This window comes from Oncorhynchus nerka, linkage group LG25, assembly GCF_034236695.1.
Source record: "Oncorhynchus nerka isolate Pitt River linkage group LG25, Oner_Uvic_2.0, whole genome shotgun sequence".
Taxonomy (NCBI): Eukaryota; Metazoa; Chordata; class Actinopteri; order Salmoniformes; family Salmonidae; genus Oncorhynchus; species Oncorhynchus nerka.
The window spans coordinates 34,578,073-34,599,063 of NC_088420.1; the positions used below are offsets into that span (position 1 = coordinate 34,578,073).

The window sequence follows — 20,991 nt, forward strand, 5'->3', positions numbered from 1 at the left end:
ACAATAGTGTCTAAACTCAAAAAAATTGTTTGTGACGATTTTCATCAAAGCAATGCCACTGCAAATCTAGAATGCCACCACAAACGTATTTTTACTCCTTCACACCGAAAATACTATAAGGACATTAATGGGCACCGAAGATCGAGCTCAGAATACAATACTAAAGGACATAGAGGCCGTGCAGACACAATACAACTTTACTGTCAATAATTGTGTTGCTATTCTCACAAATGGCTCTACTTTTGGTCAATTATGGCAAATTTGTATCTGTTCAGTTATGGTTAGCCTTCAATGCTGTGGATAATATGAGGGATTGTCAAACAGATCAATTCATTTAATTATTCATATTTCTCTAATTTCCCAACTTAAACATTTGCTAAAAAAAACCTGTCATGTACTGTAGGGCCATTTAAAGTTTTCATTTAACTAGGCAAGTCAGTTAAGAACAAACTCTTATTTACAATGACGGCCTACCCCAGCCAAACCCTAACAACGCTGGGGTGATTGTGTGCCGCTCTATGGGACTCCCAATCACAGCCGGCTGTGATACAACCTGGAATCAAACCAGAGTCTGTAATAACACCACTAGCACTGAGATGCAGTGCATTAGACTCCTGTGCCACTCGGGAGCCCACAGTAAGCCTTTCCCTGTAGATCGTTTTTTATGATTACTATTCATATATCCATCTTGAACAGCCTAAACAGCAGTGACAGTTCTCTAACATGAGAACTACACAGCTACTGTAGACTGTCAAAGGGAGCAGGTGGGCTGTTGAAATACCATCTCACTTGGGTATCCCATGGAGTCTGTCTGGCTTAAAGAGTTAGCAGGGAGGCTACTTGATACATTATCTGGCTCTTCTCAGATTGTGAACAATGCCTCGAGGGGCTGGTTGACCTGAGTTTTTCACCAGCAGTACCTCTTCACTGACTGTACACTTGACCTGAGCTAATACAACACCTCACAGTAGGACAATATCAACACAAATGCTGATGGAAAGAAGCTGATGTACGCCCTGCAGACAGCTCCATGAGTAGCACTGGGCACTGGCACGGTTGTATATGGTCCAGTATCCTGGGACAAAATGGCAAAAAAAAAAACATTAAACACGATTTGAAATCAGCTCAGAATGGACAAATCTCAATACATTTTACATACTGTACTGTATGGTCCACAGCTAACATGCTGTTTCTAAGCAGTTTCTAAAATACACCGATGCAACTGTATAATAATGTGTCAACTCCATAAGGGTAAATGCACGTTTTTCTCACAGTTCCTCTCCATCTTCTCGGGATTGTGTCATGCCCAAACAGCAGCACTTTAGAAAACTGAACCTACGTTTTGAGGGGGCTGTGCTTTCCTCCCCATCAAATCCTTATATAGTCATATCAATGGTCAAATGTCTGAGAGCAGCGAATCACCGGAGCAGATCCATTAAAAAAAGATACGGCAAGGGGAAGGCACCCCCGAGATGCCGTCTCCAAATAAGTATTGGATGTCCAAAGGAATTCAGTCTCCCCCCACCCCCTTGAAAGTACTTATTTGACAGGGCACAGTCAGAAAGAGCTTGCACTCCCACCAAGGTTCAGTAAGACACAGACGCTCAGTCTCCTTCCTCGGCTCTCTTTTGGAACATTTGGTGGAGCCAAGCAACAAAATAAGCAGCCATGGATGCCATCAAGAAGAAGATGCAGATGCTTAAGCTCGACAAGGAGAATGCTTTGGACAGAGCTGAGGGAGCCGAGGGAGACAAGAAGGCAGCAGAGGACAAGAGCAAACAGGTCGGCATTTTATTTGGAAAATCGAAATGATCCTAGAAAAAGCACCCGAATACCCGTGGCTCTGTGCGCCACTGTCTCTTAATATGGACCACCTCTACAATGTGGATGTATCACTTTTACGGATCATTCAAAATAAGGAGTATTTTGAATGATCCGAGGATCTGAGGAGTATATATACCAATAACTTTTCACAACTGGTAGGCTAATTCGTGACGTGGGTATGAATTATTGGAATCAATTGTCTATTTCACTTATTGATGGGTGGATGGAGTTGTATTACTGTAGCCTTATACATTCTACAACAAAATCGTGAATAAAAAAATAACTGTAGGGAAATTATAAATGGGAATAATAGAAACATTATTGTAATGGTGAATATTGCTGTTGTGGGGAATATGGATAGGCTATTGAGAAACATGTAGCCTATACTTTCAGAATAATTGCAATATGATTATCACTTGTTTCAGATGCTCTATTCAACTAAATAAAATGTTGTCCTTTGTACATGTGTAGTTAGAGGATGAAATAAGTGAGTTGGAAAAGAAATTGCGGATCACCGAAGATGAGAGAGATAAAGTGCTTGATGAATTCCAAGCCGCCGAGGAAAAATTGCTGAGCGCGGAGGAGGTGGCCACCAAGGTATTTTGTGTGGCTCGCATGATTTCCCCTAACTTCTCTATTCTCTCTCCCTTCCGCTGTCCGTCTGCGCTCTTGTACCTTGTGTGCGCTCACGCCTTCTGTTTCACGCTGATTACCCCTGTGAAACTATCCGCACTAAAACACACCTCAGCTCGAGGATGACGTGGTAGCTCTGCAGAAGAAGCTGAAGGGAACAGAGGATGAGTTGGACAAGTACTCTGAGTCTCTTAAGGATGCACAGGAGAAACTTGAGCTGGCTGAGAAGAAAGCCACTGATGTAAGTAAAGGGCACAAAATCACAATTCCTGCACACTGCTTCCCCACGTCTTTTCTGTCTCACAGATCAAATTGTAAAAGTTGTAAAATGACAGTGAGAGGCCTTTATTCTGTCTCATTATTTTGTTTAAAGTCCATTCTCATATTACCAAATGTAGGTCATGTCCAGCCCCTATATGTATATGGGCCAACTGGAAAGTAACCTATTATGCCATATGCATAATATTTTAATCACATAAACGATCATGATATAGTGCCAGATATTGTTGAACTGTCATTTTATATCTTTTGTTGATGTTTGTTTGTTTGTCTGTCAACGATCACAAGTCCCCTAAGTCATATCAACCTTAAAAACAAAAAGTGTTTCAGTTGTCTTGTGTATGAATGTCTCCACCTTTGAGATGGCCTGCATATGATACCCCCATGCTATATGCTACATCAATGTAAGACAGTAAATCAAGTTCTCTACAGCTCCTTAAGAGGGGACATTTATGAGTGGAAACTGAATTAGTTAAATGGGCCGTTTCCAAGCAGAGAGCGAACACAGAGCAGCGCAGGGATAAATATAGCTCACTGCTTTATATGGTCAATGGTCAAGTTAGACCGAAATGACTTCTTTGAGCTGTTCTTGCAACAGACTACAGTAAATTCGATTTTCCTCTGAACATGTCATTTTTTGTTCCTATAATTTATGTTTTTAGGTCAGTTTAGTTAAACCCATAGGCTACCGAGAGTGTAATTTGGCTTCATGCATCGACATTTTTAATTAGGGAAATACTACATCAAATGGGAAACTATTCCGAATATGTGTGCATGTAGATTCATGCGTGACACAAGGAGCTGCATCCAGGAGCAGAAGAAAATGATCAAATACATAGGCTGGAGTTGTATGGCATGATAATCTAAGTAAAGATTAACAACAACAAAAAACAGCAATAATCAACAAATGAAGAGGTTATCAAATGAAACGTTGACAACTGATTTTCATTTATTGAAAGTGTCCATAGGGTAGCCTACATCTCAGTCGACTGAAGGAACTTCCTATGCGCATCTCCTTTCCCTAATCTGCGTTGATGGAAATCGTATTTTCAATTACGCCCTAGGAACTGCCTTGTTCAGGGGCAGAACGACAGATTCGGTCTAGTCCAACGCTCTAACCACTAGGCTACCTTTCGCCCCAATATAATATAGTTGAAAAACTGGTGAAAGCCAATTAATGGAAGACATTCGCCATTGTGCTTCATCTATCTTATGTTTTCATACCACTGCAAATGAAGGAAAATAGATCAGGAAAGAAACCACTTGTTGAACTCCTTGAGTAAGATTCTACAAATGCATATAGAGGGCCTCCTCTTGGGGCTATGTAGGAACTACAGTCTGAAAATCTTTTCAGTCCCATGTGTACTTTATAGATAATAGCAGCAGATGGTGCTATATGCCAGTGCACGGTAGCCTACCTGAGGAACGCTTATGATAACAAGGCGTGCCCTTATCATTACTGTATGTCTACCACATATACACTTTTTATTGTGACCAAATGTTGTTTAACCATTATTATATTACGAAAACAACGACATCAATATTTGTTTGTATACGTGTCAATATATTTTCGTTTGTTGTAGCCTTGGACTTGGCTATGAAAATATGGTTACTTCCGGTGTAATGTTCAGTTATTGCTGTGTGCGTCCTCACAGACGATTCGAGTACCGCGGGCAGCCATCCTCGTACATTCCAGGGCGTCGTTGTGCTCAATGTCCATTCCAAGGAAAGTCTTAAAAACGTGGTTTTCTTAGCAAGTTGACATAATGGCAGGTATAACATCATTGGAAGCGGTTAAACGGAAAATAAAAACCTTGCAACAGCAGGCTGACGGTGCCGAAGAAAGAACTGAAAGACTACAGAGAGAATTGGGTTTGGAGAGGAAAGCCAGAGAATCAGTAAGCATGTCATAAAATAACTGCAAAGCTGTAAAATTGCTTCAAAATATGTATCAAGTGCAACAATGATATATTAATTTTGCAATGTTTAATGTCCGATGGAGTTGCACAGGCTGTACAAATGCATGGTGATGCACGCAGCACACTGACAGCGGAATTTCTCCGACATCCCGTTGGGGTGTTTGGTAGCTAACAAACTAAATGTGTCATGCTCATTGCTGACAATATGCCAACTCTTGACAGATTACGCGTTTGAGACCAATTGGATGATTTCCTCAAGTATAAATAGTGTTCAACTGTGGCGGTAGAGGACTTCAGGCCTTTTGATGAATTTAAATTATACTTTAATCATGCTTATTTTGTACCCCGTGAATATTTGTATCTTAATTGATGGACATGATGTAACTGTTGCCACAAGCAGTTCTTGCAGCATTGTTAGGCCTACATTGTTTCTTGGTACTGCATCACCCCCAATATTTTCATTTCCTATGCTAGGCTACTTATTGCACACACTTTAGTATATATTGTTACCTAAAGATTACATTTGAGTAAATTATTCTCGTTGACACAATTGCAGCACAAAGTTTACTCAACTCTTTTTGAAACTCTTTCACTTAATTAAGCAGGAAGGAACTTCAAAATAAATGCTGCAACAGAGCTGAGGAACACCAATAACAGACTGTTAATACTGTCGGTTATATTTGAAACAACGTTTCTGTTATAAGGACAAAGAGTTGTGACATGTTCTGAAGAACAGGGGCCAGACTCTGGCCTATAGAAACAGGAAATGCAGCCTATAATGCATTTTCCATTTGGAGGGTTAATTGCCTGCATCAACATGGTCACTTATATGACTAGGTTATTGGTAGTTTATTTAAAGGAAACACGTGTGGCTTTGGGGTGGGGTTTGAAAAGCCACTAGATGAACTGATATTTATCTTAATTTCACTGGCTAGTTTCTATATCTCCATTCGCAACATGAAATGGACTTTGATCCTGCACACCACTCTTCCAAGTCTTGGTATGTGATCAGGCCTCTGAGTGGTTAATCAGGTGTAAAGACTGGGTTAGTGCCACTGCACATACTCATAAACCAAGGTCACATATGGTTGTCTTTTGGTTTCCATACAAAAAGTGTTTTTAAGATTTAAAATAAGTAGCCTTTTAGTGCGTATAGAAACAAAAAAGGGATGGAGGAGCGGCTGTCCCTAGCCATTGTTTCTGCTATCAAAAGTTCAGTTTTATTACCACATATAAAAGCATACCTGTAGCATTGTAGCTGAATTTCACTTCCTCTGTATCAAATGTGTTGAAAAAAAAGATATATATATATATATAGTGCAATGGTTACATAACTTAATAGTACTGAAGGTAAGATAATCAGAACATTAAGGGGGAAAACTTGATAGTAAGTCACACCACAACAGGTCACCAGTCAAATAACAAAGATAGAGTAGCCATTTTGTGACATGAAAGCTGAACTTAATCGAATCTTCAGTTTTGGTCCACTGGGGACTCCTTCAGTGGTGTGTGTGTGTGGCCTTTGGCAGTGTAAACTTCTGTGGCACACAATGACTGCAGCAGGCTCCTTGTTAATGTCCCCTCTGGGGTCTCATAATGAGGCTAGGTATTCAGCCTGTGCCAGCCAGGAGCATTGTTCTCATTACACGCAGTGTGTGGAGTGCAGCACAGCACAGGGGAATCCTCCTGGGAAGGCCCTCTTCTCTCCCCAACAGATGCCACTGCCGTTAGGTTGACGGATGCAGAAAGCACCACTTAAATAGTAATTACCCAGACTGCTCACTTATAAAACGCACAAGACACTAGTGGAAAAGTCACCAGTATTATTGATGTTGATATTTGTTTGTGTGTCCTTGAGAGTACTGTGTATGAATGTTTGTCTGTCTTAATACATTTTGCCCCAAGATGCAGGTTTTGACAAGTTCTTCTCTCCTAGGCTGAGGCCGATGTCGCTTCCCTTAACAGACGTATCCAGCTGGTTGAGGAGGAGTTGGATCGTGCTCAGGAGCGTCTGACAACTGCCCTGACCAAGCTGGAGGAGGCTGAGAAGGCAGCTGATGAGTCTGAGAGGTGTGCACTTATTGAGGACAGGGAGTTAGACTGTAGAGTAGACTGTTTCCCTTGCTCCTTACTGTATTTGGAGTTGTTAGGGCCTTTAGACTAAGGGCAGCTTTAGCCTAAGTCATGACTGGCGGTGCCACAGACCAATTTCAACAAACACAAGCTGTTTGTCGAGACTGAGGTCCTGAATAAATGGGCCGTGACGCGAGGCTCTGTTTCCATTCCTTTGTTTGGTGTATAAACAGCCCCTCTGTGCTGCACAGCCCAGTGCCTGAACTCTATTGAGACTGTAGGTCAGACCCTGTGTGGGCTAGGCCTGCCCTGTCATCCCCAGTGCTACAGCAGTGCAGTATTTTCCCCATCAGTCCCATAAGAAAGCTGCCAGGCCTTGACATTGAAAGGGCATATTAAAGATTCACAAGCAGCCAGCCAGTCTGGATGTGCACTAGGCGTACACTGCCCACCCAAGTTTAGTCTTAGACTCAAACTATTGATCTGAGTCATTGAGTTACTGCGCAGTGCTGCTATGAGCCTAGGGATGGGACTCTTTCTAATGTCTACTGCCTGTCTCTCCCTTCCCTGCTCAGAGGCATGAAGGTCATTGAGAACAGAGCCTCCAAGGATGAGGAGAAGATGGAGCTGCAGGAGATCCAGCTGAAGGAGGCCAAGCACATCGCCGAGGAGGCTGACCGCAAATATGAGGAGGCGAGTCTCTCAGCTACTGCAGTTGTTGGCTGCTGTCCAGCTGTCTCTGCAGCCCAGCCTCCCCACACCCTTCCTTTAACCTACAATAACATAATGGCACACACACACGTATGATTGAGTCCACTTTGTAAAGCAAACATGGTGATTTAGTCATCTCTACCCTGACATACCCCAATTCATATAGGGTATATGTACAGTACACAGATGTATTGTGTGTGTATATATACACAGACATTTTGTCTATAGAGTGTAAGTCCTTGGTGTTCTGTGCCTAAAGGTTGCCCGTAAGCTGGTCATCATTGAGAGTGATCTGGAGCGTACAGAGGAGCGCGCTGAACTTTCAGAAGGGTAAGATCTAATGCCCCTAACAGTAACGCTGCACTTAATTAACATGCATGGCTGGAGTTATTTAACATTCTACTTTAACACCACGCCTGGCTCAAAGTTTAGTGTTTATTTTCAACATGTTGCTCACGCTCGTTGTTGCATGTACTATTAATTTGCATGTGTTCCATGTTTTGAATGGCCGTTTCGTTCGCCACATCCACTAACAGACGGATTCGAAGATCGGAGGACGAGCTAAGAGTTTTGGAACAAAGCTTAAAATCACTTACAGCTTCCGAAGCAAAGGTACTGCAGACTAACAATGTATTCTGTTAGACCCATCTTTATAGACTTTTGTACTACTTCCTCTTGTCACGTTCATTCACTCTGCTGAATGACGCCTCTTTCCTCTTTGCACCTTGCTCTGCTTTGCTATATTTTCCTTTGTTTGGGCTTATGCTCGGGATATCCTAAAACCAGAACCTTTTACACCTCTAACCTGGCAGGGACTGTGCAAGAATAACATCTTTCACATGCAGCACTAGCCAGTAGTCTTAATCTGACCAAATCTGCATGCTAAAAGGCATTTATGAAAGTTTTCTTTGTAGTCTACTCTCCACCTCTGTTAATATTGTCACGTTCCTGCTGTGTTGAGGTACTTTGGTCTCCTTCCTGTAGTTCTGCTAGTTCGTATTCATTTTGTTTTTATTTCTTCTCCTCTTTCCTGCTCTCCCTCTTTCCTTCCTGCTTCCATTTCTCATTGGTGTCTCAATATCCCCCTCCATTTCGGCACACTTTTCTCTGGACCCTCTGCACCTTCTCCCTTCTAACACCAGCAAATGCTCTGAGCTTGAAGAAGAGTTGAAAACTGTGACCAACAACCTGAAGTCACTGGAGGCCCAGTCTGAGAAGGTAGGTAGTCTGCTGCTGTGTTCAGGCATGCTGTCCATACCAGCTTCTCCAGAGCCATGCTGGAGAATTAATGGATGGAAGGAACCTAAAGAACCATTTACAGCAACACTTTGTTCAATGGATACAGTATCTGGCATACAAATTGCCTTGGTCTAAGATTAGTCTAACTTTGTACTTTCTGCAGATGTAAGGCAAATGGACCTTCCAGTATTTTTTTTCTGTCAATTGAATATAAACTTATTGTATCATGGTAGAACTGTATTATGATAAATTGTCATTAGATGTAAAGTCTTTGTTTTATATAACATGTAAAGTGAGTGTTTTTAGACCATGTATCTGTCTCTGTAGACTGGTGGGGGTGTAGCAGTTATCTGTGGGTAAATGCATGACTCTTTTGGTCCACAGTACTCACATAAGGAGGACAAGTATGAGGAGGAGATGAAGGTCCTCACCGACAAGCTGAAGGAGGCAAGTTTCACAACCCCCCCCTTATCTACAGACTTTGGCCAGAGGCCAGGCTAGTTCAGTGCTGTAGGTGCTGTAGGCCTAAACTATCACAGTATCACTCACCGTGTGAACTTTAAAGACTTACTGATTCTTAAGAACCTGTCTGTCTACCACAGGCTGAGACACGTGCTGAGTTCGCTGAGAGATCAGTAACCAAGCTTGAGAAGACCATTGACGACTTGGAAGGTATTACGTTTTTGCAGTTAATTTCAAAACTGTACTTTGATCTGTTTGGAGTAGGCCTACATTATATAGTGTCAATTGGTCTCATTCATGGCCATTCGGTGAGTGTCTACTTTTCAAATCTCTTCTAGAGGAGGAAATCATCTTCCCTTTTTTTGCAATCTAATCTTTGCTACCTCTCATTTCTGTTATTATCAGTGTCTTTTGAGCATCACGTACCCCTTATTGAGTCAATATACTTTTGGGTTACAGCTGAGTGGCAATTACATTGGTAGTTGGACATTTGACAGGTCTTCCTTGTCACTCTATATTTAAGATTGTTCATAGATTGGGTTGCTTTTGCCTGTATCTGCAACAATGAAGTTGCATTGCATCTGCTCAATGAGAACGGGCTATTAGTCATGGTAAGGGAAATGCTGCCCTACAGCTGCTGATTCCTGTTAATCATCCATCTGATTAAAGAATGTCTCATGAGGCTGTCATAGTAATTAGTAGGGCTGAGGAAGCAGCCATATGGTAATGGAATCTCTGACATGAGATGTTCAAGGGCCAGCTCCAGTAATATATTCACTATTTCTTGATGATGCTGAAGAATTTGTCATGGCCTCATTCAGATTTCTGTTCTATCCTCTTCTGGTATAACATGTTTTCCTTTTCCACTCTGTCCATCTCTCTCCCCCTCCCTCTGGGGTCTTGCTGATGACTTGGACACCCTTCACCCCCCCTTCCCATGCACCCCTCCATTTCTGCCCCCTCCTCCTCCCTTTTTGGTGCACTTGGTCCACGTCCCAATAGATGAGTTGTATGCCCAGAAACTGAAGCACAAGGCCATCAGTGAGGAGCTGGACCACGCCCTCAATGACATGACTTCCATGTAATTCTTCAACTGTGCTGCCTGCTTGTGCCTCTGTCGCCTCCTTGCAACTCACCTCCCCATTGTCCAGCCATCACACCCTTCTGTTCTGTCTCTGATGTTCTCCATCTGTCTGCTGTTTTGTGTTCATACAAAATAAAGTGGTTACTGTTAGAAAGCAGCTATTTCATTTTTATACACAAGGTAGTCTTAAGGTCATAGTCAAGGGATGGGCTTAAGGGTGGTTGTATATTGTCTGTAAGTACGGGCCAATTATGTGGTAAGTGTTTAAGCTCAGTGGTTTCCTCTCACACTAACTTGCGTGTGGTTGTGAGGACATTCTCGCCATGATAGTCAGTAACCATTTTAGCAGTACAGTGCGTGAGCCTAGAGACTTGTTTTGTATGAACAGAACACAGCATGGAGGTTCTTTGTTTACTGATTTGGACTTTCATTTGGACCATATTGTATTACTTTTTACATCCTTAATTTTTTTTGTAAGTATTTGAAATGTACATTGTTCAACCAACAAAATTAAAGTCTTAATTTCAAAATATTCAGTATATTTTGTCAACCCTTAATGCATGCGAGGTGTCTATTGAAATGCAATACAACTCTTTGTATTTCAATGTGAGCCTTCTACTGGGTCTTACATTGAGAAACACAATGTGCTTTGTTTCTTTTCTGTACCTTTTCAAGTGTAGCTCACTTGTATCTACTACTAACAAGGTCTACTTCTGTATGGAAGAAAGGCCCCCTTGAAGTTCCTTTTTGTTCTGTGATAACCACAGTTGAGGGTGAACTGCACAATCTGTTTGCTTTTGGAAGGTGGGTTTTTGTCCGGTGTCCCTTTGGCATCTGAGCAAATGCAGACTTTGTCAATCCAAATCTGTATGACAGAGTGGTTTATTCAAGTGACTCTTCTCATGACTCCACGGAAAGGTCTTCATGTGATCAGAGAAGTTTGGTCCGACCTTTTGTGTTTTGAGGTGGTTGAGTAGTTGCCATACGTTTTCTGTATTCCTCAGTGGGGCATTGTGGCTCTAGACTGCTGTGGCTCCAGTAGCGCTGGTGTGTTGCTAAACGTGTCACTCTTCCAACAGAATCTTTGTGTTGTGGTAAAATAAAAGCTTACATAGAAGGAAGTTTCTGTTATCTCAAGCGCTCTAATAAAACTAGGATGCCTTGATGTTAGTCAAGTTTTCCTTGTTTTTATATCTCAGAAAATCATAATTTATTTTATTTAACCAGGTAGGCCAGTTGAGAACAAGCTCTCATTTACAACTGACCTGGGCAAGATAAAGCAAAGCAGTGTGACAAAAACAGAGTTGCACATAAACAAACGTTACCGTCAATAACACAATAGAAAAATCTATGTACAGTGTGTGCAAATGTAGGGAGGTAGGCAAGAAATAGGCCATAGAGAGGAAAAATAATTACAATTTAGCATTAATACTGGAGTGATTGTGCAGATGATGATATTCAAGTAGAGATACTGGGGTGCAAGAGGGTAAGTAATAATATGGGGCTGAGGTGTGCTATTTACAGATTGGCTGTGTACAGTGATTGGTAAGCTGCTCTGACAGCTGATGCTTAAAGTTAGAGGGAGATCTAAGACTCCAGCTTCAGAGATTTTTGCAATTTATTCCAGTCATTGGCAGCAGAGAACTGAAAGGAAAGGTGACTAAAGGAAGTGTTGACTTTGGGGATGACCAGTGCAATATACCTGCTGGAGCGTGTGCTACGGGTGGGTGTTGCTATGGTGACGAGTGAGCTGAGATGGCGGGGCTTTACCTAGAAACGACTTATAGATGACCTGGAGCCAGTGGGTTTGGCAACGGATATGTAGTGAGGGCCAGCCACCGATAGCATACAGGTCGGCAGTGGTGGGTAGTATATGGGGCTTTGGTGCTAAAACGGATGGCGCTGTGATAGACTACATCCAGTTTGCTGAGTAGAGTGTTGGGGGGCTATTTTGTAAATGAGATCACCATAGTCAAGTATCGGTAGGATAGTCAGTTTAGCGAGGGTATGTTTGGCGGCATGAGTGAAGGATGCATTGTAGCAAAATAGGAAGCTGATTTTCATTTTGGATTGGAGATGCTTAAGGAGAGTTTACAGTCTAACCAGACACCTAGGTATTTGTAGTTGTCCACATTCTAGGTCCGAACCGTCCAGAGTAGTGATGGTGGGAGGGTGCTGGCAGCGATCTGTTGAAGAGCATGCACTTAGTTTTACTAGCATTTAAAAGCAGTTGGAGGCCACGGAATGAGAGTTGTATGGAGTTGAAGCTCATTTGGAGGGTTGTTAGCACAGTGTCCAAAGAAGGGCAAGATGTATACAGAATGGTGTCGTCTGCGTAGATGTGGATCAGAGAATCACCAGCAGCCAGAGCGACATCATTTTTACATACAGTGGGGAGAACAAGTATTTGATACACTACCGATTTTGCAGGTTTTCCTACTTCCAAAGCATGTAGAGGTCTGTAATTTTTTATCATAGGTACACTTCAATTGTGAGAGACTGAATCTAAAACAAAAATCCAGAAAATCGCATTGTATGATTTTTTTAGTAATTAATATGCATTGTATTGCATGACATAAGTATTTGATACATCAGAAAAGCAGAACTTAATATTTGGTACAGAAACCTTTGTTTGCAATTAAAGAGATCATGCGTTTCCTGTAGTTCTTGACTAGGTTTGCACACACTGCAGCAGGGATTTTGGCCCACTCCGCCATACAGACCTTCTAAAGATCCTTCAGGTTTTGGGGCTGTCGCTGGGCAATACGGACTTTCTGCTCCCTCCAAAGATGTTCTATTTTCCATTGGCTTCAGGTCTGGAGACTGACTAGGCCACCCCAGGGCCTTGAGATGCTTCTTACGGAGCCACTCCTTAGTTGCCCTGGCTGTGTGTTTCAGGTCGTTGTCATGCTGGAAGACCCAGCCACGACCCATCTTCAATGCTCTTACTGAGGGAAGGAGGTTGTTGGCCAAGGTCTTGCGATACATGGCCCCATCCATCCTCCCCTCAATACGGTGCAGTCGTCCTGTCCCCTTTGCAGAAAAGCATCCCCAAAGAATGATGTTTCCATCTCCATGCTTCACGGTTGGGATGGGGTTGTACTCCTCCTTCCTCCAAACACGGCAAGTGGAGTTTAGACAAAAGCTCTTTTTGGGGGGGGGTCTCATCAGACACATTGACCTTCTCCCATTTCCTCCTCTGGATCATCCAGATGGTCATTGGCAAACTTCAGACGGGCCTGGACATGTGCTGGCTTGAGCAGGGAGACCTTGCGTGCCCTGCAGGATTTTAATCCATGACGGCGTAGTGTGTTACTTATGGTTTTCTTTGAGACTGTGGTCCCAGCTCTCTTCAGGTCGTTGACCAGGTCCTGCCGTGTAGTTCTGGGCTGATCCCTCACCTTCCTCATGATCATTGATGCCCCATGAGGTGAGATCTTGCATGGAGCCCCAGACCGAGGGTGATTGACCGTCATCTTGAACTTCTTCCATTTTCTAATAATTGCGCCAACAGTTGTTGCCTTCTCACCAAGCTGTTTGCCTATTGTCCTGTTGCCCATCCCAGCCTTGTGCAGGTTTACAATTTTATCCCTGATGTCCTTACACAGCTCTCTGGTCTTGGCCATTGTGGAGAGGTTGGAGTCTGTTTAATTGAGTGTGTGGACAGGTGTATTTTATACAGGTAACGAGTTCAAACAGTTGCAGTTAATACAGGTAATGAGGGGAGAACAGGAGGCCTTCTTAAAGAAAGACTAGTAGGTCTGTGAGAGCTGGAATTCTTACTGGTTGGTAGGTGATCAAATACTTATGTCATGCAAATTAATTTCTTATAAATCATAGTGTGATTTTTCTGGATTTTTGTTTTAGATTCCGTCTCTCACAGTTGATGTGTACCTATGATAAACATTACAGACCTCTACATGCTTTGTAAGTAGGAAACACTGCCGATTTTGCAGGTTATCAAATACTTGTTCTCCCTACTGTACAGACAGACGGACTCGGCCTGAGAATTGCACCCTATGGCACCCCCACAGACTGCCAGAGGTCCGGACTACAGGCCCTCCGATTTGACACATTGAGCTCTTATCTGAGAAGTAGTTGGTGAACCAGGCGAGGCAGTCATTTGAGAAGCCAAGGCTATTGAGTCTGCCGATAAGAATGCGGTGATTGACAGTCGAAAGCCAGGTCGATGAAGACAGCTGCATAGTATTGTCTTTTATCAATGGTGGTTATGATATCGCTTAGGACCTTGAGCGTGGCTGAGGTGTACCCATGACCAGCTCGGAAACCAGATTGCATAGTGAAGGTATGGTGGGATATCGGTGATCTGTTTTAACTTTTTATTTATTTATTTTATTTCACCTTAACCAGGTAGGCAACCAGGTAGGCAGGTTGAGAACAAGTTCTCATTTACAATTGCGACCTGGCCAAGATAAAGCAAAGCAGTTCGACACACAATGACAGAGTTACACATGGAGTAAAACAAACATGCAGTCAATAATACAGTATAAACAAGTCTGGTCAACAACTTCGTCTTCGAAGACTTTAGAAAGGCAGGGCAGGATGGATATAGGTCTATAACAGTTTGGGTCTAGTGTCACCCCTTTGAAAAGGGGGATGACCGTGGCAGTTTTCCAATCTTTTAGGATTTCAGATGATACGAGAGGTTGAACAGGCTAGTAATAGGGTTGCAACAATTTCTGAGTTTAATTTTAGAGAGGGTCCAGATTGTCTAGCCCAGCTGATTTGTAGGGATCCAGATTTTGCAGTTCTTTCATAACATCAGCTGTCTGGATTTGGGTGAAGGAGAAGCGGGGGGGGTTTGGGCAAGTTGCTGCAGGGGGTGCTGAGATGTTGGTAGGGGTAGCCAGGTGGAAAGCATGGCCAGCCGTGGAAAAATGCTTATTGAAATGATCTATTATCGTAGATTTATCAGTGGTAAGCGTTTCCTATCTTCAGTGCAGTGGGCATCTTGTAGGTGCTCTTATTCTCCATGGACTTTAGTATCCCAAAACTTTTCAGAATTAGTGCTACTGGAAGCAAATTTCTGTCTGAAAAAGCTAGCCTCGTCTTTCCGAAATGAGTATATTGATTCCTGACTTCCCTGAAAAGTTGCATATCGCGGGGGCTATTCGATGCTAATGCAGAACGCCACAGGATGTTTTTGTGCTGGTCAAGGGCAGTCAAGCCTGGGGTGAACCAAGGGCTATATCTGTTCTTAGTTCTACATGTTTTGAACGGGGCATGCTTATTTAAGATAGCGAGGATAGCAATTTTGAAGAGTAACCAGGCATCCTCTCCTGATGGGATCAATATCCTTCCAGAATACCCGGGCCAGGTCGATTAGAAAGGCCTGCTCACTGAAGTGTTTTAGGTAGTGTTTGACAGTGATGAGGGGTGGTCGTTTGACCACGGATGCAGGCAATGAGGCAATGATCGCTGAGATCCTGGTTGAAGACAGCAGAGGTGTATTTAGAGGACAAGTTGGTCAGGAGGATATCTAAGAGGTGCCCATTGTTATGGATTTAGGGTTGTACCTGGTAGGTTCCTTGATGGTTTGTGTGAGATTGAGGGCATCTAGCTTAGATTGTAGGATGGCCGGGGTGTTAAGCATATCCCGGTTTAGGTCACCTAACAGTACGAACTCTGAAGATGGATGGGGGGCGATCAATTCACATATGTTGTCCAGTGCACTGTTGGGGGCTGAGGGGGATCTATAACAAGCGGCAACGATAAGACTTGTTTCTGGAAAGGTAGATTTTTAAAAGTAGAAGCTCGAATTGTTTGTGCAGAGACCTGGATAGTATGACAGAACTCTGCAGAACAGAACTAAACAAATGTTAGGGTGCTAACCTTCTTACACTTTCAGTTGACAGTACATCTAATGATTTGGTTGGCAAATCAACAGCAATGGACATTAAAAGGTTCATTCATTTTGAGGGGCAAGATGCATTTAGTGCACTGTACTGAACATTTCTTGCAAGTAGGCCTACTGCACACTTGTAGCCCTTATTCAACTTTCATTTATTGGGTCTAGCCTTAAGGGAATAATGGTTCTTACAGACTTATTGAAGGTCTAGGTTTTTAGGCGCATCATGGCATTACACATGTTGTTAAAACAAATGTAGCTGCTTAGGTGGGTGTAATTTGGCTAAGTACAATATAGTTAATGTAATGGTTTGATCAACAGGTGGCACATGTTGGGTTGCTATTGAACAGGTAGAGTAAAGAGAAGGACAGTGTCTAAGATTGTCTGCCTCTGAGTGTTTGAAATAAGTGAGTTGAAAAAAGGATGGCAAGTATGATTGACCATTGCAATGTTGATGACATGACGTCTGTAATTTGCAATATCCTTTTATAGTTGAAAATTAATATATTTTCATGTGGAAAATCCTGGGAATCTGACATCAGGTAGTGGTCCTCCATACAAGGCTGGAATTTAAACTTTTATACTGCCTTAGCTGCACCTGTAAGACTTTAAGCAGGATCCGTACATGCCTTCTGGTTCTGGAAGGTATATTTAGGCAGTGCGTAGAGCCCACTAGACAAGTGTCTGGCAATTTATTACTTGTTTGCTCAATTATCCACCCAAGAGAAATGTTCAAATCTCCATTCACAAAGTTCAGAGGCATTCTACCCATCACTTCTGCTCCACTGTTCTGTGGAGAGTAGACCTTCTATATACTATATCATTTTCAAACGAGGTAATGTATAATCAGGTGCGAAGTGATCCCACATGAAGCTTTCTCTTGAGCTCTCTAGTCTGGTACTGCACTGATTTCCTCTCTTCTTTCTCTTTCCTACCTGCTTTCCGACTGCCAAGATCACCTCTACCAGCAACTTGAGAAAAACCGCCTTCTCTCTAACGAACTAAGAGTGGCCTTGAATGAGGACTAAACATAGTGTGAATGTTTCATCTATTTAAGTAATGAGCTTATTTATGTACAGTATTGTATGTGATGCTAATAATTCTGGAGTTAAGTGTTACTGCTGGAGTAACAAGCTAACAGCATACAGTACCAGTCAAAAGTTTGGACACACCTACTCATTCAAGGGTTTTTTATTTTTTGTATTTTCTACATTGTAGAATAATAGTGAAGACTCAACTATGAAATAACATGTATGTAATCATGTAGTAACCAAAAATATATTTTATATTCTTCAAAGTAGCCACCCTTTACCTTGACAGCTTTACACACTCTTTGCATTCTCTAAACCAGCTTCATGAGGAATGCTTTTTCAACAGTCTTGAAGGAGTTCCCACATATGCTGAGCACTTGTTGGCTGTGTTTCCTTCAATCTGCGGTCCAACTCATCCCAAACCATCTCAATTGGGTTGAGGTCGGGGGACTGTGGACGTCAGGTCATCTGATGCAGCACTGGAGTTCTGTTGGGTCATTGTCCTGTTGAAAAACAAATCATAGTTCCACTAAGTGCAAACCAGATGGGATGGAATATCGCTGCAGAATGCTTTGGTAGCCATGATGGTTGTGTGCCTTGAATTCTAAATAAATCAGTGTCACCAGCAAAGCACCATAACACTTCCTCCTCCATGCTTCACGGTGGGAACCACCGATGCGGAGATCCTCCGTTCACCTACTCTGCGTCTTACAAAGACACGGTGGTTGGAACCAAAAATCTCCAATTTGGAGGACCGATTTCCACCAGTCTAATGTCCATTGCTCGTGTTTCTTGGCCCAAGCAAGTCTCTTCTTCTTATTGGTGTCCTTTTATTAGTGGTTTCTTTGCAGTAATTTGACCATGAAGGCCTGATTTCACGCAGTCTCCTCTGAACAGTTGATGTTGAGATGAACTCTGAAGCATTTATTTGGGCTGCAATCTGAGGCTGGTAACTCTAATGAACTAATCCTCTGCAGCAGAGGTAACTTCCTTTCCTGTGGCAGTCCTCATGAGAGCCAATTTCATCATAACACTTGTTGGTTTTTGCAACTGCACTGTAATAACTTTTAAAAGTTCTTAATTTTCACAATTGACTGACCTTCAGGTCTTAAAGTAATGATGGACTGTTTCTTTTTGATTATTTGAGTGGTTCTTGCCATAAAATGGATTTAGCCCTATTTGTTAAAAGCCGATCTTCTGTATACCACCCCTACCTTGTCACAACAACTGATTGGCTCAAATGCATTAAGGAAAGAAGTTCCACAAATGAACTTTTTAACAAGGCACGCATGATAATTGAAATGGATTTCACGTGACAATCTCATGAAACTGGTTGACAGAATGCCAAGGATGGCTACTTTGAAGAATCTCAAATATTACATATATTTAGATATATTTTTACACTTTTTTTTTGGTTACTACATGATTCCATGTGTTATTTAATAGTTTTAATGTCTTCATTATTCTACAATGTAGAAAATTGTAAAAAGAAAAACCCTCCATTGAGTAGGTGTGTAACTTTTGACTGGTACTGTATAAATGTATAAATCTGGGATTATCTCTAATCTGTATTTACTGTATACTCTGACATACAACCAGGTAGTATATACAGTATTGTTAATTGTCCATGTTTAGAGCATGGGGAAGGCTATGCTGTAAAAATGTTTATTTCCTGCATGTTTACTGCCATAGCATAGTCACAGCATTTTAGTTTTTCTCTAAAACTGAAAGTGTCTTGCATTTTATCTAATTATGTAGACCTAACCGTACGATATACTTCTTTTGCATGTTGTGTGATGGTAGCTTGGATTTTAATATTTTGTTTTATTTGGTGTCTAACAGAGAAACTGGCACATGCTAAAGAGGAGAACCTTGATATGCACCAGATGCTGGACCAGACTCTAATGGAACTAAATAACATGTGAAAGCCTGGTTTATCCACTATGGTTTGGGCTTCTTGTATTTGCACCTTGCTTGCCATGAGCCCTCATTCCATTCCATGCCCAGGGTGAGGAACACATAACCAGATGCTTTTCCTTTCGCACCGTCCTGCTTTCAGTGGAGCTCAACAAGGGAGCAGAACTAAGGGAAAGGTACAACATTTCCTTAATGAAGCCTAAAATGAGAAACACTTTTTTAGATTTTTGCCAGCTGATTTATAATGTCAGCATTTTAATCATTGACATTAGTTCGCTTTTGACGAGTTATCAGGTGAAATGACGCATCATTTGCTACAAAGGTTGTTTTTGGGTCATTCCACTAATTCGGTGCCTTTTGAGATGTGTAACTTGGTGGGACAAACTTAGTTTCACCCAATTTTTACATTCTGTCATAAAGAACATATGTTCAACTTAATGAAAAACAAGTTCTCATCTTAAGGTAAAAAAAAACACATTTTAAATGACTAAGTGCCATATAAAGTAACAATGTTGACCGTAACAGGGTTGACAATTTTCATCATAAATATTCCATAAATTCCCATGTGACAGGGAATGGAAGGTTGTGTGCAACAGGGAGCGGCAATCGAATGCAAACTTCACAAATAGTTAATATTTGTAGCCTGTATAGTTAACAGGGTTGACATGTTCTGCTTAACCCACTCTGTTTTCCACAGCAAAACACCAGGAAATGGCCAAAAGAGTAGAACCAGCTCACCTGCTTATACACTGATTTAACTATTAGATGTTACTTTGGATATTTAAAACAAAATAAAAATGTAGGACTAGTTTCACCATATTAAAGAGTTCAGGTAACAGGGTTGATCTTAAAATGAGGGACAGTTTTATTTGTTTTTCCTTTAAAACTAATGATGGTGAAAACTTGAAGACATTTTGGGGTTAGGTGGGTTAAAATCTTCCTGAGTCAGAGGGTTCACAGTGGGACTTGTCAAAATGCTGGATTTTGGCACTTAGGGCAAGTCTTTTTGTGTTCATCTGAATTCTCCATGTAGTCTATATTGTAGGGGACATTATTGAATTACAACATGCTTTTAAAATGCAATATTGGTGCACTATTTCTACTTCAAATATTGAATGTAGGCAAAAGGCACTCATTTCGTGGAACAACCCTTTTTATCGGCATTTGATAAATTGAGTTTATATACTAACATTATTTTTATTGTTTGGTGCCAATATTAAGCCCTGGCTAGAAGGGGATCTACTTACACTCCCAAAGTATATTTATTTTTCTTTTGAGCCTGAAACTCATCACAAAATGCATGGCAACATTACCTTGCAAAATGCATTCCTGTTCCCTGTTCTTGTTTTGTTTTTTTTGTCTAGAAATAGACTCCGTGATTGTGCCTCGCATAAAACTATTGTTTTATTAAATGTAGATGTTTTAAATGTATATCATATCTGAAATGAATATAAATAAAACCACAGTTTAAGATTTGTGTATTTTATTATATACTGTATTGTACAGTATCTTAACATTCTAGTAAGTTTCCATTGATCATCTTGTAGATTGTATAAAAAAATATATAAAGGGTTAACTAATTCCAGAAGTGAATATTTTCAGCTTTCATGTTGAATTGAGAAGATGAGGGTAATAAAGTGGTCTCCTTAAACACTGCTGCATTATCAACCTGGTTTAACCCTCAGCTCAATGAGTGTTTCCAGAACAAATGGTAATCTGTTCATCTGCCGGCCTTATTACATTTACTCTGTGCTCATTCTGGTCTAGGCCTTAGTTTGACTTCCTAAGAGAGAAAGAACTTGTCACGAGTGCATGCTTATGGATCACTGTAGCTGTGGGGCAATGCAGCAAAAATAATGTTAGTCTATTTACACATGTAATTGATCATATTTGTGTTAATAAAGCTTAGTGTTTTATAGCTCATTTTAATTGAAATGTCATGCATTTGTA

At 41.5% G+C, this 20,991-nt stretch overlaps 1 protein-coding gene across 12 annotated transcripts; it reads left to right on the forward strand.

The window, feature by feature from the left end:
• Nucleotides 1-1,511: 1,511 nt before the first annotated feature.
• LOC115109414 (tropomyosin alpha-1 chain-like) lies at nucleotides 1,512-20,512 on the forward strand. 12 transcript variants are annotated; one of them, XM_029634281.2, is made up of 9 exons: nucleotides 1,512-1,782; nucleotides 2,573-2,698; nucleotides 6,592-6,725; nucleotides 7,304-7,421; nucleotides 7,699-7,769; nucleotides 7,976-8,051; nucleotides 9,063-9,125; nucleotides 9,281-9,350; nucleotides 10,143-19,062. In XM_029634281.2, exons 1-9 carry the CDS (start codon nucleotides 1,669-1,671, stop codon nucleotides 10,223-10,225), a joined length of 855 nt encoding a protein of 284 aa, XP_029490141.1. In that variant the 5' UTR covers nucleotides 1,512-1,668; the 3' UTR covers nucleotides 10,226-19,062. The 12 variants fall into 12 exon arrangements, with proteins under 12 accessions (XP_029490141.1, XP_029490140.1, XP_029490138.1 ...); XM_029634280.2 differs by having other exon boundaries at nucleotides 1,517-1,782; nucleotides 18,967-20,512; XM_029634278.2 differs by lacking the exon at nucleotides 7,976-8,051 and adding an exon at nucleotides 8,582-8,657 and having other exon boundaries at nucleotides 1,517-1,782.
• Nucleotides 20,513-20,991: the final 479 nt, after the last annotated feature.

Coding starts and splice junctions, on each gene's coding strand:
- LOC115109414 (XM_029634281.2), top strand. CDS start 1,669: ATGGATGCCATCAAGAAGAAGATGCAGATGCTTAAGCTCGACAAGGAG. Junction 8,052..9,062: donor TTACAGCTTCCGAAGCAAAG/GTACTGCAGACT, acceptor TTTGGTCCACAG/TACTCACATAAGGAGGACAA. Junction 9,351..10,142: donor GACCATTGACGACTTGGAAG/GTATTACGTTTT, acceptor ACGTCCCAATAG/ATGAGTTGTATGCCCAGAAA.